Below are 19,119 nucleotides of genomic sequence, written 5' to 3' on the forward strand. Positions count from 1 at the left end.
ATGTGTCACATTTTGCATGCAAGCAAAGTCAATGGGAAAGCCAGATTCACTTAACAACCAGATTATTAACTTATCCACTGCAGTGATTAACTTTACAACTGAGGCAAGAAAGATTGTAAAATGGGGCAAAATTCACTTAACAAATGTCTTACTTAACAACTGAAAGTTTGGGCTCAATTGTGGTTGCAAGTTGATGACTATCTGTAATAATAAATTACTATTCTATCTTATTCAAATAAAAGCCAACACAATGATTAATGATATTTTTCAATGCAGACACTGACCAGTCTAAAATAATATAGAGAAACAGACCAAATAGAGCTCTGAGACTAATTAGTTCGCCACTCAATTGATTCCTGAAGAATCATTTGATTGACTCTACAAGCTGCAGCACAAAATTTGGCTACATCAAGTGTAACAGCTGAAATTGTTAGCTGCCAAAATAAAATAAATAGGTCAAATCTTCCCTGTCTTTTTGTGAAAAACAGAGTAGTGCAAGTGACACAAACACCTCAATAAAATTAATAATATAATAATACATGAGCTAGGATCTTGACCTTTCCTCTAGCCAAGGACAAATCATATTTCCTGTAATAATACCACAGTTTCAACTCTAAGATCATTGAAAATGGAATCTACATAAAGGCCCTGTACTGCCTCAAAATGGTTAGATGGACAAATGGTTAGATGGACAAACTTATTTGGATGGTTGAAAACAGTTCAGATATTCTCCTGCATAGTAATAGCAATAGCACATAGGCTTATATACCACCCCACAGTGCTTTCCAGCCCCCTCTAAGCGGTTTACAGAGTCAGCATATTGCCCCAACAATCTGGATCCTCATTTTATCCACCTCAGAAGGATGGAAGGATGGGTCAACCTTGAGCCTGGTGAGATTTCAACTGCCAAATTGCAGGTAGCAGGCAGACAGCAGAAGTAGCCCGCAGTACTGCATTCTAACCACTGTACCACCTCGGCATAAATCTTCTAAGTTGACACTTTTAATTTAAAATTATTTTCCTAATAATTTGTTTCAGTTTTTTGCACCCTAAAGATAATGTGTTACACATAAGCATCCAAAGGGACCCACTTTGAGTTCTAGATATCTATGCCAATTGGATTGAAAAATATGAATCAGAATAAGAGATACTAAGCCCATTAGAAAGAAATTTAATTTGAATTAGTAGCTGAAAAATAACTAGGCCTGACTTCAATTTAATGAAGCCTGCTTCCATTTTTAGTGCTACCTGAAATAAGCATTACAATTATATACATTTATTTAGCATGCCCTTGCTAGATAGAGGAAACTGGACCTCTTGAGTTCCCAAATAAAGGTCCAATACTATACCCTGAACTGGTATAAGACCAATGGGGCTTCTTCCTAAGATGAAGATTCAATCATGGACCCTGCACAGCCCTAGTCAACCAGTTCAATTATTCAAATTAGAATTTGAACCTAATTTTGCCCAGAGTTCATGCACAGATATCACTAATTTTGACAGATTCAGAATATGTCTTCCCTCTGAATATTAGCCTCCATACTAAAGGTCAGAATCACATATATTCAGGAATAAAATTAATTTTTACCGATGTTAGTGTTAGATACTATTTCTTTTTATTTACTTACTACCTTTGAGAGGCATGGTGGCTCAGTAATATACACTGGAAAAAGTCTATGCTCTGGCAGTTTGAGTCCTACCATGACGGAGTGATTTCCCATCACTTGCCTCAGCTCCTGCCAACCTAGCAGTTCAAAAGCATGTACAAATGCAAGTAGATAAATAGCTATTACTTTGGTGGGTAGGTAACAACGTTCCATGCTTTACCATATGCTCTGTGCTGTGGCTTGATATCATACTGGCCACATGACTATGGAATAGTCTTCGGATGGCACTGGCTCAATGGCTTACGGAAACAAACATGAGCACTGCCCCCTACAGTTGGCTACGACTAGTAGAGTAAAATCCACAGGGACAATTTTACCTTTGCTATTTTTAATTCAAATTCTATAATTCAGAATGTAGCTTCATCAAGAACTTTATGCCATCATCACAGACAGAAATAACACAGCCTACTTACAGCAAGTATATTTATTTAAATATAGCAGCATATTTAACAATGTGTTCCTACAAGATAAATCTAAGAAAAATCATTTAGATGTAAAAGAAAATGTTGAGCAAACAGCATTCATTAATCTGAAAATAAACTAACGTTGATAATATAATTTTAGGGTACAGGAATGTCAGATTTAATGCCTACAGCACCTACTACATTCCATTCCAAAGTTGAAAATGGCATGTTTTTATTTGCTGTTTGTAATTTAAACACTGTTCCAATAAACAGAAACAGAAAAGAAATCCTGTACAAGAGCACTAGCTTTTCTTATAGGCAAATTATATACAAGACAAAAGTTCATGAGGGAATTATAACCTTTCCTTCCGTTTTGTTGAGAACTCTTGGTGAAATTGGCTATTCCTTATGCCTCTTCCAAATTCTACTTTCTATACTGAAACTGCCTTATTGCACTTCTTCTACCTCAATGCCCTTGGGTTTGATCTGTCAAATATTTTGTCTGGGATGCACTTGGCATTCCATGCATAAAATAGGAAGGGAAAAACAGAAGGTGAAGCATTCATTGTGGGAAAATTCTTACTTAAGCATGCTCCACGCAGCTGATGTCCTCTCTCTTCCTTATTCTTCCTTATTTTACCACAGTCTTAGTGGATTTGAATGAGGTGGGGATAAGTTGGGTTTGGATTATTCCTCAAAGCACTTTAAATCAAGGTTTTTTTATTCCAAATTGTCAGCTATTGACACTTCTTTAAGGAAAGCAGGTCAGCACCATCTAACAATCACAGAGTCCCCCGCATCGACTTTGTAAATTTGGAGAGGTACAGTTGTCAGATGCCTCTTGAAGCAACATATTCTATTCCGAGTCATAGGTTGTATAGTTATCATAGCATAGAAAAACACTGGTTTCTACACCAAAAATTGTTTAAACTTGTTTTCCTGACTTTAGATTCAGAATGTAACTTCTGTGCAAGAATTTAAATTAGAAATAAAAGGGAATGCTTTATAATAACTCTTACAAATTAACAGCAATATTCAAAGTCTCTTTTTTTTCTACAGTAATCATCTCTCCCCTGACATCATCCCTACACCACTGGTTTAACACGCTTTGAAACAATTAGATGCATTTATTTTGAAAAGTTATATTCTAGTTTACTTTGTAAAACAAATAAAATAAAGCTTTTAATGCTCTTTAAGTAGGGAAAAATAGATGCCCTAACCATAGAACAGACATAAAACACTCATGCATGACAGGCTTACTCACAGATGACAAGCTGTTGCACTAAACTATTTTGGTATACAATTCATTTGTGATATCAAGGACAATTTGGTTCCATCCTTATGACTATTTATTACTGGGACATCTTGTGCATGATTTTAAGTTAGCATGTGATGATTTCTATGAGCAATTTGCTGCTGACAACACTAACAATATTGTACATCTAGCAATATGAGTAGCCTAAGCACTTCACTACTTTAAATTTAGTTTAAATTTAACAGCACAGTACTTTAATTTCCTTCTGCAGTTTTGACAACTGAGGATTAAAAAAAAATAGGGGTCAAGCCAATAGAAGATATTCCTCAGAATGAAATCACATGGTAATAAAGAACTAATCTGATTCTTTTAAGAAAGCATAATAATCTAATGCATATTCCCTACTATAAGTTAAATATACCTGATGTCCCCAACTTTTCCAGCTTTGTGGATCAGTGGAGGCGGGGAGAGGGATGGTTCTGTGTAAGTGGTGGGCAAGCATGCCCAGTTCCATTTGCAGGAAAACAGCAGACGTCTTCCTCTGATTGTTTCTTAGCTGCATGCATAGTATGACCAATGAAGGAAACATTTGCTACATAAAAAACTAAGAATTACACAGCTATGTTATTAGAGCAGTGTTTCTCAATCCTAGCAACTTTAAGATGCATGGACTTCAACTCCCAAAATTCTCCAGCCAGCCATCCTACTGGGGATTTCTAGGGGTTGAAATGTGTAGATCTTAAAGTTGCTGAGATTGAGAAACACTATATTGGATCATAGGCCATTCCAGAACTTGTTTTCTTCACATTTCCCTTTTTAATTGCTGTTTGGGTATTGTCTGATTGATTTTTAAATCAACTCATACTATCTGCAACTTGCCAATTCTAAGAAAATTTAGATGTGAATATGTAAACAGGCAATAGTAGATGCACTTCTAATTTATTAATGTGTATTTCATTTTTAAAAAATTATCCTGCAAGTCTAGGTATTTAAATGACAGTTTTCCTTCATTTTGTGATCCACAATGACAAGTCTGTAGATAGATTAGTCTGAACTCCAAATCTGCTAGTAAGTTTGTGGGTTGACGATACACTTGAATTATCTTCAATCCTATTTCACAACGCCACAATTTGACAGTTCAGATTTCTAAAAAAAAAAAGGAGCATAGTTCTTTTTATTTCTACAGAAGTGCAACTGTCAAGTTTTAGATTTAATAATTCTTCTAAGTGAGATCCTGATTAAAAGAGAATAAAAGATGTTCTCCAGCAGTCAGAAGTTTTTTTTAAAAATACTATTATTAAAATTGTGGGTCTCACTGAAAGAGCTCAGGGTTTACGAACAAATAAACAGAAGATTGATAAAGCAATAAAATCATGAGTAAAAGTGAAATATTTTATCATTACATAGGGGTTATTTTTCCTAATATTTAGTAAAGTTTAATTTAATTGGGATAGGAAAGAATTTCAGCAAGGCTTTTGAAAGAACCATTTCAGTCACAGTAACAAAGAGAATGGAATGGGTGTATCACAACTCACTGCTACTTTTGAATCTGAAAAGAGGCTACTGGCTACCAGGTAGACCACTAGACAACATATAGCAGCATAAGAGTTGAAACATCTTTATAATGGAAGCATTCAACAAAATAATATATATATATATATATATATATATATATATATATATATATATATATATATATATATATATATATATATATATATATGGTGTTCGCTTAGTTCGGGTATTTTCCCACGTCATTGTAGTTCTTTTAAAGTTGTAGCAACGTTTCAGCAGAATCTCATCTGCCATCATCAGGCTTCTGTATTGTGTCCGTCTGTGGGTCAGACTTTTACAGTGGTTTCAGATTTAAATTTGGGGCAGCCTATTGCTGTGCCAGAATGGTTTTTTCTTCATCCTGATTGGTTGGGAGTCTTGGTCTGTGTTTATTGGTCTCGGAGTTTGCTGTGTTCTGCTTGATGGGTGTTTCTGATATCTTCTGTCTGTTTTTTGGCTCTTTTTGTATCTTGATTGGCTGGCAGCATTGTGTTGCCAGCCAACACAATGGGAAAATACCCGAACCAAGCCGAACACCATACATGTAAGTACCCGCGAAAACTTAAGAAAACAAATATATATATATATATAAAAGAACGTGTTTGTGTGTGTGTGTGTGTGTGTGTGTGTGTGCGTGCGTGCTCCAGCATAATTCTAGAACGCCTCAACCAATTTCAATCAAACTTGGTACACAGATGACTTGCCCTCTGGAAACAAATACTGTGGGGGTTAAACACCCCTAACACCCCTCAGGGGAGGGGTGTGCCTTAAAATGGCTTCTACTGTACAGCACAGTGGACTTGCCATAGTAATGCTTCACAGTACTCCAGTACTCCGCAAAGGGACTCCCTCTCAGCTCTCCAAGGAAACATCAGGCGATTGGCCAAGTGCAATGAAAAAAATGAAACACCAGCGTAGACAAGAAACTCCTGATGAGAGGAATAAAAGACTTCTGATGCTGCGCGAGAGACAGTACAACAGCATGAGTCCCGATTACAGGATTTTCCTGTCTAATACAGAATTGGGATAAATAAATACCTGGAGAATACCATGTTATCAGCTAGTATTTAATAAAATAATATTGGGCATTCCTTTGAGAAGAATCAGAGGCATCCATATACTCTTCCTCACAAACAGAAGCCATGGTCAGGAAGATTTTATTTGTTTCCTAATCTCATCTTTAACTCTACTTCCTCCTCTGTGTGCAGCAAGAGGTGGAGGAGGAGTGGGGGGGAGCAAGAAAACAAACAATCATAATTTCCATTCACATGAAATAAAGAAGAAAAAGAACCCATCAGCAATGGCAAAATTTACAGAAGCCAAGACAGGGCTAATGGATCAGGCACAGCCTCACAAGCAGTTCTTACTTCTCACTTGCTAAATAAAGTAGAAGATTTCATGCTAAGTCCTTCAGGAGAGAGAACTGGGCACCTCTTGACACTTTTTTCAAAATTTGGGTGGGCAAATACAAAATCTGTTGTGTTGACCTAACAGGAAATATTGTCCTTTAGATACTCAAGACCCCGTTTTTACCACTGTTTACATCTGCACATTTAGTGACAGCCAAGAATCAAGGAATATTTTCAAACAGTGAGCCCATTCTTTCAGTGGTATGCAATCTTGTCTAGAGCATACTGAAATTCAGTCACCAAGTCCAGGTTCTTATTAACCAGAAGAAGTTAGATTCAATAATTTCAGCTTGCTTCATCACACTCACATAATTATTGAACTTCAGCAATACTCAGAAATAACAGACCTATTGGGAGCTGGATCACTCCCCAAAGATCTGCAATCTTTCCTATGAGGAAAATGTTTAGTGCTGAATAAAAAAAAAAGCAACAAAAAGAAAACAGTCTCACTTATGGTTCATAAGGAGAAGGACTGTTACAAGTATGTTGTTTTCGTAGCAGAGGTCAAACATTTTCCTTTCCTTTCCTTCCTTTCAACCTGACGCTCAATCTCATTATCAACTATCCAGAACCAGTAGTCACAGCTCAATAAGAGAGACAGAAGCCAGGGCAATCAACCTTCCGTGTGCCATACCATGCATTCAAGGAGGTGCCAGAGATGGTCTGGCTGAAATACATTCTGACACTTCAAAGAAAGTCAACAGATACTTTCTTCCACCTTTATTCTACCCGAGGTACCTTGGGGCCTTTAGCTTATTAACAACTATGCAGCAGTGAGGTATAAATGTGAAAAATTAATAATTTTCATATAAATATTGGTATCATTTTAATTATTTATATCAGGAGTTTTCAATTTTTAAAACTTAAACCTGTTAAAAATACCCAGAAAATTTCAACAACAGTCTAGTTGTTTTATGTACAGAAACTCTGCACATTACTGTGTATCCTAGAAAAATTGCAATGGACATTCCTGCTTAAGTTTTGTCCTTAAGCTCTCATAGAACTTCACTGAATTTTTGGAGAAGGGTAAGGTTCCAATTTGAAAACCCTGATTTATACAACTCTTGATATGCTACCCTAGGTTTAAGAAGAGGAAAGCTCCAGGATATTTATAATAAAACTTCAGGGTATTTGTAATGCAGTAAAAATAAAAGCTAAACAGGAGGTAACACAAAAATGTATTTAAAAGATTATAATACAGCAGCCCATCTGTACCAAAGGCTTGATGGAATAATAAGGTTTTAATCACCTTACAAAAGTAAAACAGTGTTTCCCATCCCTCATATAGCAAGGCGTTCCATCAAAAAAGAGCCTGCATATTTGGGTTCATAATAAGAATGTAGACACTTTTATGAATGTGTGGGTTATATATCAGCTTCATTAGGTTACTTAACAAGAGGACCCACAAATAATCTTAGCGTACAATAAAGAAGAATCAAATAGATTTATTGTAAGATTCAAAGCATTAAAAATACTCAGAATACCTTGGTATACAGACTACACCTTAGAGCAATTAGTGTCTGATTTATAAGAACCATTCTCAGAAGTAGAGGATAAGTAATTGGACACAAGACACCTATAGTTTTGGCTCTGAAGACTGATCCTAGTAACTGCAGGGCCTAAAGACATCAAAACAACCCACCTGGAATTCTGGAAGATAAAAAATATTTTATCTGAGGAAGAAGCACAGGATTAAGAGATATAATTCATTTGTATTAGTTACACTTTTTTCTGATTAACAGCTTGTCTCTAAATTCTGGATTTATTCATAGATGGACAGCTTCTCAACAGTCTTGATAGCCTTCCTTCCTGCTCTGCTGGACAGCTCCCTCCCTTGTTGGGGAAAACCATAGCTAAAATGGGCTACAAATCAAGGAGAAAAATTTGTTTTTCTTTCATTCCTTGTATATTATACAGTGATTTTATGCCACCACAAACTGATGAACCACTCTGCTGTAGCTGTCAAGGCACAAGACTAGAAACCAGGAGATTACGAGGCACGAAACCAGCTGAATGACTTTGAGCCAGTACTTCTCTCTCAGCCCTAGGAAGCAGGCATTGGTGAACCATTTTTGAAAACATTGTCAAGAAAACTGCAGGGACATGTGTAGACAGTTGCCAGGAGCCAACACTAGTTTGGGTGCACAAAAAGGCATCACTTAAGTTGCTTATAACACTAAAATATTAAAAATACCACATAACTTTCTTTCTCTGTGGATTGGCTTGAATCTGCAGCAACTGCAAATAATACTCTTTTCACTAATTGGACTTTTCTATCTCAGAGTTTATCCACTGTTGCATTGTGTAACTGAGAATATATCTAATATAGAGCCATATAATATGAAAATGTGAATCTAGAGATCTCCGCTGAATACTGTGCAATTGATGAAGTGGCATGATGTATTTCTGTAGGATATTCAGATATTAACTATTAACTTGATATTATCAGGGAATAAAGGCAATCTACAAAGTTTCACTGTGAAAATAATTGATGTATATTGTCATATTGATGTATTCTCATTGTGTTCTTTTTCATTGTTTAGTTTATTGTTGTACTTTTGTTCTGTTTACACTCTTTTTAGATGGCAAACAAGATAAAGTGTCTTTTAGATTTTCCATATTGACTCTGATTCACTTCTGAAATAGTTATAGCATCAATGGGGAGAAGGAGAGAAATATTATTTTAGCTTTTTTTAATCCATTTTAAACAAAGATTATTTGTTCCTATAATTTTATTTTAAAGATACTTATTCAAACTCTCTAAGTTTCAAACACTTACATGTTCACACCAAAAGCTAAAAACAAGAATCTACTCCTTGTATTAGCACTCTTGGCTTTGTATTTCTCTCCTTCCTACTCCACCTCAACTGCTGCTACTAAAATAATAATAAATAAAGAGCCCTTGTGGTTCAGAAAAGTGGTATGCAATTGCGGCATTTATCCATGGATCATTTTATGAAAGCTTATGAGAAAAGAAACTGCTGAGTTTTTAAGGTACCACAAGATTCTCCTATAAGAGAACAATAATTAAACTTCAGCTATAAAAATGTAGGTGTACTGGGAATTTCTGAAAAAAATCAGAATAAATTCAGGCATTTTTCTAGCTCAAAGAAACTCCTCTGTAATAATCTGGTCTCTATACTCATCAGAAGCTGCCATCTGAGAGTAACCATCTTAAAAACAATTCAGTCTTAATTTTGGATTTTAAAAAATTAAATTAAAATTTCCAAAGTTCACTCCAGCAGGAGCATTTTACATTTTACTAGGAACAGGATGCAGTTGTAATCCTTCCTCTTCCTCCTGTTATAATTTGATAAATTTATAATATTATGGACTGGCTTGATCCACAAACTAGTCCACAGCAAACATATGTACATAGCATGATGCATGTTGATTCCGGGGGTTCATTCCAGAGTGACCTTCCTTTTGCAAATTTCTTCTCTAATAAATAATCCCTATAGAAATTTCTACTTGAAATTATGTCATTGTATCTCAGAAAAGCAAAAAAAAAAACCAATTAGATATCTTTAAGATAACTGCTATCTCTAAAAGCAGTTAGTATTCTTTTATACCATTCTGTATTGCTATTCGAACCAAGCACTTGATGCATTTGCCTTAGGTTGCATCACAAAATGTCCTTAAATCCCTCCACATTCTTTCATGTTAGGGAAGTCCTTTATGGCAAAGCTTCAGTCAGAGATCATAACAATGCAGTATGATTTAGGGGTGGGTGGAGGAATGTAGATAAGAGCACCAGAAAGAGTCTGCTTAATTTCCTCCCCCCTACTTCTTTCCTGCCTATGAACAGCTGTTGGAGCACAGGTTTGAAGAGAGAAATGGGACAAAGGAAAAATACTTCCTCTAGCTTTCTAGCCATAGATCAAAGCTCAGTGGCTGCATTTCAGCTTAACACATCCTGTATACTAGAAGCATTATACAATGGCAGGTAATGCATAGTGTGGCTGTAATCCTATGACCACATATGAGAGAAACCTCATTCATCAAAGTGGAAGTTTTTGTGAAACAAAAGTGCAAAAGTATCAAACTCTGTCCAATAAAACCCGCTTTTACAAACAGACATTAAATGCTTGTTTCTCAATATATCCCCTTCTAAGGTTGATCTCAATTTTACTCAAGTAGAATGCATGAGTGTCAATGGTACACTACAAATTATTGTACAGTTAAACAGAGGATATTCTCGGGGTCTTCTTCTACTGGATCAAAAGGAGCTTATGCCACTTTTAACAACAAGAACCAAGACACAGATGCTTAAGAAAACCAAAAGAAGCTTGTTTCTAGGTGGAGGAAAGAATATGATTAGGAAGTTCTCCTCTGTCCAGAAGCTGATCTCATATCTCCATGGGAAGATTTTGAACTAGTCTTTATATAAACTGCAATGGGAATTACCAAAGATGAGCACAACACTCCACTGTTCCCATAAATGGATCTGGAGACTTAATAAGAAAAATGTAAAGCTATTGGCATTTCTTTCAATCTATACTTGTACCATACAAGCAATTTTCCTTGCTATCGCAAACATTTAATTTTAGCTTTAAATGCATCTGACACTATACCAAGGCTAAGGATTCCACCCAAGTCTACAAATGCACTTTTCTTACCTACACATGAGCAGCAGAATATCTCCACTGATTGAAAAAAGCAGCATCTACTGTAAAAAGTCATTGTGGATTTGTACTATAATTGCAGCATGGGAAACAGTTAACAACATAATCACAATCGTAAAACACGGTGCTTTCACAGTACCTTAAGTAGTCTGACAGATGGGAGAAAGGCAGCATGGCAGAGCTTCCGAATGGTCCAATTTAGTGGTCGGGGAGCATCACTTTGACTCATGACCCTCAGATATTCCACTGGAATAATGAAACGCAAACCTTACCAATGTCTAAAAAACAAATTCTCTTCCACTGTGCTGAAATTCCATATCCATTAGGGGTCCACACCTGCAATTCCATTTGCCGGATGTCTCTTTTAACTTGACTGAAAATCTGACAAAGTGCTTTAGCCACTGATTTGCTTTAGCCACTGATCCTCCGTAAGAAAACACCTTCCCAGCTTGGATTGGTTGTGCTCATGCATACCAAATGTGTTGAATGAGAGCAATCAGACTGCTTGCTGCTGCTGCTCAGGGAAGGGCTGCACCGTATTACAGAGAAAGGGACAGCATGCTCTAAAAAATGCCTGCAGTAGAGCTGTGTGCTCATTCTTGCTCCTTTTCTTTAGAGCACAAGCATTCTGTTTTTGCTTGCTTTTTATCATGGGAAACTAGCAACAAAATATATCAAGCAATCCAGCGAACAAGTAGACTCCAATTTCTCCTGTGGAGCACAAGTGAAGATAAGAAGCTTTCAAGGAAAAGGGAGGGGTTTCGTAACGATAATGAGAAGAGCTAGCTAGCTCTGAAATGGTTAAAAATAATCTAATCACTCTTTGATGAACTGTGTCTGATTTTAAGAATTTTAATTTAAAATTATAGTACTTGTGTTGCAATGCATACATTTTATTATTAGCAAATAAACAGGGATGCCCCCTGGCAAGCTGCCAATTTTACTTTAAAATGTAATTGAAAATTGTTTGCATTTCTTTTTCTTTTTTTGCTAAGAAACCATATGAGGTCTCACAGATCAATGAGTGGCATAAGACTAGAATCCTTCAGTTTAAAGGATGAAACACAAGGAAAAACACAAGGAACTATCAATTTTCATGTTATCTCAGCAAAAAGGAGCTATAACTCTGTTACAACCAATATACCCAAGTACATTGGATTAGGGTAGCCTCCTGCTTCCTTGGTGTGTGAATGTTTATGCATTCTTTCATGAAGAGGGAAATGGCTGTACTTAAAAAACTATGACTTTTCTTTTCAATGCCGTATACACACCACACTGCCTTTAAAGAGGTTAAGCCTTTAAAAGTGTCAAATGTGATTATGGCTATATGAACTTGAAAGGAGCATTCAACTGTTATGAGTTTGGAGGAGGTTGGTTAAGGTGACCCCAAAGGATTCCTTTTTCCCATAAAACTTGACCTAATTTCTTGAGTCCAAGATGTCTGTAATTTGAACTACCAAAACAGATAGTCAGAGACAATGCCTCCTAACATCAAAGGGGAAGGTGACAGATGTCACTGTGTTTTAATAGTCCAGGATGGAAGGTGGAGGCTGAGAAGGTATGGAAATGATTTCATCTTACTTTCTCCCAGGGGTCAAGAAGAAATGTCATTTTGTGATCACCCTGTAGCGGAAGTAACCTGCAAAATGCTGTGACTATATCTAGAAATCTGGTATGGAAGAGTAATCTTTGGAGTATCAGCGCAATAAATGCCTCACCTTATTTTCTTCTGTACTTTATATATCTGTAAGCAAACATTATATCACAGAACTATCATCACTCCTCAGAGACTTTCTTCTAAAGAAACCAAGTCTCAATTTAGTGCTGATATCTCTGAAACTCTTCATTGCTAGGCTTATATGCATAACACAGTATTAAATGTTATCTTAAAAGAAAAAATGCAATTAAACTTTTCAAGATATCGGGTTATTATTAAGAGGCTCCAGGCACAACACACAGCCAACAACAAGCACAGTTGTCATTCTATTTAAATGTATGTAAATGTTCCATTTATAGAATGCTTTAGGTCACATATAAAAAAGAACACTGCAAGGAGAGAAAGATAAAGATATCTATGGAGCCAAGACTATCAATAGCTACTAACCATTCCGGCTACATTATTTTAAATATAGCTCTAATAATAGATGCTGGGAACACAACTGGATATATACAATATTTTTCACCTACAAAAAGGCACCTGGTTAACTACAGCAGGAACAGAGTGTGGGATTTGACAGGTTTGTTGATCCCACAATGATTTCAACTATCCCGCACAGGTTCATTTTCTATGAATCTAGAAATCCCTAATTGTTTTATGATCTTTGGTCAATATATGGAATTTAAAGAAAAATTGGCATATTATGGCATCATATTTGTCATTTATAACATTTTTTTCTATATTAATACTGGTATCATTCAAAGTATGATGTCTTCTGTGCCCATTAATAGCAATTGTTTCATTTTTCATTTAAGAAGGTCCCAGGATTAATTAATAAAATAAAACATCAAACATTAGTAGATAAAATCACCATAATAGAATTTAATATTCGTCCTCAGAAACTGAATAGTCCATTACTTTAAAACAAACATTAAACCTTATATCAAAATAGCAGTACATTTATATATAGTTTTAGTACTTTAACCAGTCTTACAAAGCCAAAGGGGAGGGGAGGTTAAATACTTTTTAAAATGTTGATCGATTACAGATAATTTTTTGTAGAAGTTAATTCTAGAGGACTAGTGCCAGTGATAGGATGTAGCTATTTAGTATAAGGAGATACCAGCTGGTGCTTGCAAAGTGACTGAGTACAGTCCAGAGGGATGTGAGTTATAAGTCGATTTTTCAAACACCTAGTATGCTCATAAACAAAGCTTATGTTAACATTAAATGGGCCAAATAAACAATTTAAAATCATGTGGAAAGAAACTGAAGGGGGAAAAAGCACACCCAAAACACCCACACTCCAAACAGAATACCTATTTTCAAATTGGCAGATACAGAAGAACAAATACAGTGAAAATTAAAATGTGCGAAACATACTATTTTTATTTATTAAAACAATTTATAACATTTCTGCAAACACTTTAGCACTGCAATAATCTGACAAGGCAACATCAATGAGTTTACAGTTTTCTTATTCCCAGCATAGTCATAATGTTGACTGCAGGTGCCTTTAGGGAAATGGGGAAAATAGGATAAGCTTAAAGCAAGGGTACTGTATGTTCTTACTAGTAAGCTCTTACTTTTGAGCTTGCAAGCAAATCAGCTCCTATACTTATCCCCCAAACCTTCCCATGAAATTCTGTATTAATATGCAATACCCTACATCTTATAGATTTCCTTAATCAAACAAAAATAATCTTGCTGTATTTAAAAAAAAACAAGTAGCTACATATCACATATCTAAAGCCCCCATTTGATAAAATAACTACTGTAATTTTAGTCATGGTGGATGGTGGTGGAATTGGGGAGACTGTTTTGCACATCTGGATGATAATGAGCTTTGTTAAACATTATCAACATTGTTTTATGGTATGTATGTACGTATGTAACCAATTTAATAGGGTTTATAAGCCAAGCTACTTGAAGAGTAATGGTGATTCTGATAAATACTATCACAAATCCCACTGGAGAAAGAAACAGATTTTTGGCTATGTTAGCATGATAGAAAGAAGAAACCAAGTACAGAATTGAGGAGTAATTACTTACGTTATAACTATTCTTGGAAAATCCTCAAGGATTCAACTGTAACCAATTTTACTGTACTCTTGAAAGTCATTCTGATGCTTTAGAAATTACTTCCAGCATTAAAATTACCAAACAGTTAGCAATCACAATTGGCAGTCTTTTACTCTTAAGCAACACTTTTTCCTCAGAAATAAGTAGAATAACCTTTTACTTAAACTCAATTAAACTTTTACATAAACTCTATTAATTACGATATTACAGCCTTGGTGGCGCAGTGGTTAGAGTGCAGTACTGCAAACTACTACTGACAGCTAGCTGCCTATAATTTAGCAGATCGAATCCCACCAGGCTCAAGGTTTCCATTCTTCTGAGGTGGGTAAAATGAGGACCCAGATTGTTGTGGGCAAAACGCTGACTCTAAACCGCTTAGAGAGGGCTGTAAAGCACTATAAAGTGATATCTAACTGTAAATGCTACTGCTATTGCTATATTATTCTATGGATTACTGTTGTAAGGAGAAAAAGAAAAGTGAAATACTTTGTTAATGTGAGAGAAAGCATATTTACTGGGGATAAACCTGTTTAAAAAGCCTGGGAGAAAATCTGGAAAAAATGCCACGTATATTAACAAGCAAATAATTTTTGCTAAATCCTTATGTAATATTTTAAAGGAATGTGATATGCTATATGCAAGTGAAGTCATAAAAGGCTATACAGGTAGTCCTCGACTTACAACAGTTCATTTAGTGACTGTTTGAAGCTACAACTGCACTGAAAAGAGACTTATGATCATTTTTCATTCTTATAACCATTGCAGCATCCCCATGACTACGTGATTTACATTCAGATATTAGACAACTGGTTCATATTTAAGACAGTTGCAATGTCTCAGAATCATGTGATCACCTTTCGCGACCTTCTGACACGCAAAACCAATGGGGAAGCCAGATTCACTTAATAACCGGGTTACTAATTTAACAACTGCAGTGATTCACTTAACAAATGTCGCAAGAAAAGTCATAAAATGGGGCAAAAGTGACTTAACAAATGTTTCAGCAACATAAATTCTCTGCTCAATTGTGGTCGTAAGTTGAGGAGTATCTGGATTTGAAGAGATTTCTCTTCAAAGATCTCAAAAGAAGTAACATAAAAGAATTTTCAGACTTCATATAATTTGATTCTTACAACAATTAATACAATGTAGGATCACTGGGTCAAAATTGTAAGCAAAAGTATGACAATATATCTCTAAGAGCGACATCTTTTAAATAAGGTTACATACTTCTGAGCTGAAAATATTTAGTGCAACTCGGGGTGGGATTCAAATTTCTTAACAACGGGTTCTGTGGGCATAGCCTAATTTGTGGGTGTGGCTTGGTGGTCATGTGACTGGGTGGGTGTGGCTTGCTGACTGGGGGGTGACTTGGTCATCATGTGACTGGGTGGGTGTGGTTTGTACGTAAATATTGTAAATATTTATGTAAATATTGTATTTTATATATATATGTATAGAAAAAGAGCAACTTTTACCCAAAATAAGGCAAAGCAGATTGAGTTGCTTGCAGAATTATAGATTCACTCACAGATCTACCTTTCTGCAATCTGCTGCCTGAGTCTGCACTGAAAAATAGAAGCTTCAGTCCTAAGGAAGTTTCGGCTCTGCTCTCAGGCCACTTCTCCCCCACCCCACAATCCCCTGACTGGGCCTCAGGGAAGCCTCCTGGGCAAAGGCAAAGCAGTACAAGAGAAATTTAGATTAGCTAGAAAGCAGAAATCTGACAGGAGTGGGGGAGGGGCCAGTCAGTGGCGTGATTTGCTGGTTCTCTGAACTGCACAGAATCGTAACAACTGGTTCTATAGAACTGGATCAAAAGAAAGTCACACAACCCACAACTCCGCATCCAATCCCACCCCATCCAATCCAACATCACTCAAAACTAGGCATGCACACCCCTAACTACCTCTATTTCAACCACAACTGGCTTTAAATGCAAGCTACTCAATGCAAGAAGCCTTGTAAATAAAATACCTGAATTTCTCCTCTTACTAAATACAGATAAATTCGACATTATATTTGTCTGTGAAACATGGCTCAACGCATCTCTCCCTGACTCCATTACCACAGTAATAGACTATCATGTTTACCGATCAGATCGTGAAATCCGTAGAGGAGGTGGTGTTGCTATCTTCTATAAAATGTCCCTACATCTAAAAAACATCCAAGTTACCCAGGAGCTTGCTGTTCCTGAGACCATTGTCTGTGAACTGTTCTTAAATATCACATTTCGGTTCTTACTATGTTACAGAGCCCCTGATTATGACATCGAGCATGCAAACAAGCTAAATACACTACTAACATGGGCAGCATCCTGCCCACACACTTTTATCTTTCTTGGTGACTTCAATTTACCTCATATTAACTGGACTCTTAATGAATGTACAACTGAACCCACATATGCAACCTTCTATAATGCAGTAACAAATCTGGGACTAGAACAACTGGAAACCAACAACACTAGACTTAACAACTACCTCGATCTCATCTTCTGCAATAGTTTGAATTCAATTCATGGAATACAAATTAAAGAACCTTTTTCCAACAGTGACCACAACATGATAGACTTTTGTCTCAAAATACGTCCACAAAAATCATCACAATGAGGGAATCCCAATTATAACTTCAAAAAAGGCAACTATGATCTTATAAACAATGATCTCTCATCCCTTGATTGGCAATTTCTATTCACTGGATGAAATACTGTAGAAGACCATTACAACATATTTTTACTTGAAGTCAAAAGAGTCATCAAACTATATGTACCATTAACAACTCCCAAAACCAGAAAAAACAAATTACCCATAACAATAAGGAAGCTTCAATCCAAAAAGAAATCACTTTGGTGGAAAAACAAATCTGGTCACGTTGCCAACTTCAAAAGCCGATACAAAAATTTATGCCACCAGATAAAAACTGAATGCACCAATTATCACATTAAACAAGAAGAAAAGGTTCTACACAGCAATTCCACCCACGCTTTCTACAATTTTGTAAACAACAAACTAAAAGACTCAAGGTCCATCCCACCCCTGAAAGGACCTAATGGTAAAGACTGCAACGATGACACTATTAAAGCCATTCTCCTCCATGCTGCATCGAGAGCCCAGGATGGGTTGACTCCTTCCTATGATGTCATTTAGCTGAGTCTAAGATATAAAAGCCAGCCCCCGGGAGAGACCCCCAGCTTTTGACTCAGTTCCTTTCAGTCAGTTGCTGCGTCTTTGAAAGCGTTCTGTTAGATAGCAATCACCAGCGATCTTCCGTGCTTTTTCCTCACTTCAAGTAGCTCCCAGGGATCTGGGCAGCTGCTCTTCCAGGAGAGCAGGGCTCTCTCTCCTGCAACGTTGGGAGCAGTGTTGCCAGAGCGCTGTGCAGGCAAGTTGGGCAGCGTCTGTAGACCTCCCCCATGCCTGCGGTTTGAGCGATCGTAAAAAATGTTCAGCAAACCGATAACAGCACCAGCCAGCTGATCGTGTGGACGGAGGCTGCCTTTTCCTTTGCTGACTTCGCTTGGGGGTCTTTATAGCCTAAGGAGCGATTCTTCGGTCTCGGAGCCTGTTTCCCCTAGTCAGTGGCCATCTTGGATTGAAGCCTTCCACCACGAGGTGAGCGGCCATTTTGTAAGACCGGGGGCCATTTTATACCCTAAAGGACTTAATACAAAAAAATTTCTAAACAGTTTCTTTCCAACGCAAGAGCCTTTATTCTACAAATGGAGCAAGATAAGGTTCAGGCAGAGCTCCACCCCCCAGTGGAACAGTCTCTTAAGCCCAATAAGAGAAAAAGACGTAGGCAACGCACCCAATCAGCCCAGAGGGAGGTGGCTGCTAAAGTCAGAGCTAAGGCTCTAGCCCCTAAGAAGGCAACTCAGGCTGAGTTAAGGGCAGAGAAGCACAGAGATGTGGACCTGGAGAGGCAGTTCAACAGAACTATTCAACAGAAGGGAGTGCAACTACAGCATGTTTCAGGTGATACCCGTGGGCCCCAGCCAAGCCCTCCCAGGGGAGGAGACGTTATCTATGAGCATTTCCATCCTCCATCCTGGTCTCCTGAGGCTTTTGCAGAACAATTTGATCCTCAGGATCTCAGCAGATCTGGGCCTTATTTCCAACAGGCTTCTGGGCCCTATGCTCCTCCCCCTCCCTCCAGGCCTCGAACCTCTCCTCAATCTAGGCATGAAGCCACCTTCACTCCCACAGTAGCGGGCCTTCGGCCTTCTGCCTCTACCTTTGAGCATAGATCAGGGGATATCCAAGATGTTGTCTCATTGGCCATTAGGCAGGGATTGGCTGAAGGCTTCAAGCAAATTCTCCGACCTTTGGAAAGGGTTCAGGCCCTTCTCCCTTCTCAATCTATAAGTTCCTTGCCTCATCACCCTGATTTACACAGGCCCCAGGACCTCAGGGTCCATTCTTCTTTACCAGAATGGGAGGAGGTTGATGAGGAGGGAAGGGAAGGAA

General features: G+C 37.3%; 1 protein-coding gene across 4 annotated transcripts in view; it reads right to left on the minus strand.

The window, feature by feature from the left end:
* The window catches only part of TRPM3 (transient receptor potential cation channel subfamily M member 3), a 246,351-nt gene extending 234,964 nt beyond the window's left edge, over window positions 1–11,387 (minus strand). The window contains exon 1 of one of the 4 annotated variants that reach the window (XM_087957807.1): window positions 11,054–11,387. In XM_087957807.1, coding sequence (XP_087813933.1) covers window positions 11,054–11,143 — 90 coding nt within the window. In that variant the 5' untranslated portion in view covers window positions 11,144–11,387. The remainder of the gene's footprint in view (window positions 1–11,053) is intronic. The other 3 variants (XM_087957808.1, XM_087957809.1, XM_087957810.1) reach the window with 3 other exon arrangements.
* Between the last annotated feature and the right edge of the window lie 7,732 nt (window positions 11,388–19,119).

The sequence above is a fragment of the Notechis scutatus genome, chromosome 2 (assembly GCF_049901735.1).
Source record: "Notechis scutatus isolate UNSWTSFEM ecotype Mainland chromosome 2, rNotScu1.2, whole genome shotgun sequence".
Taxonomy (NCBI): domain Eukaryota; kingdom Metazoa; phylum Chordata; class Lepidosauria; order Squamata; family Elapidae; genus Notechis; species Notechis scutatus.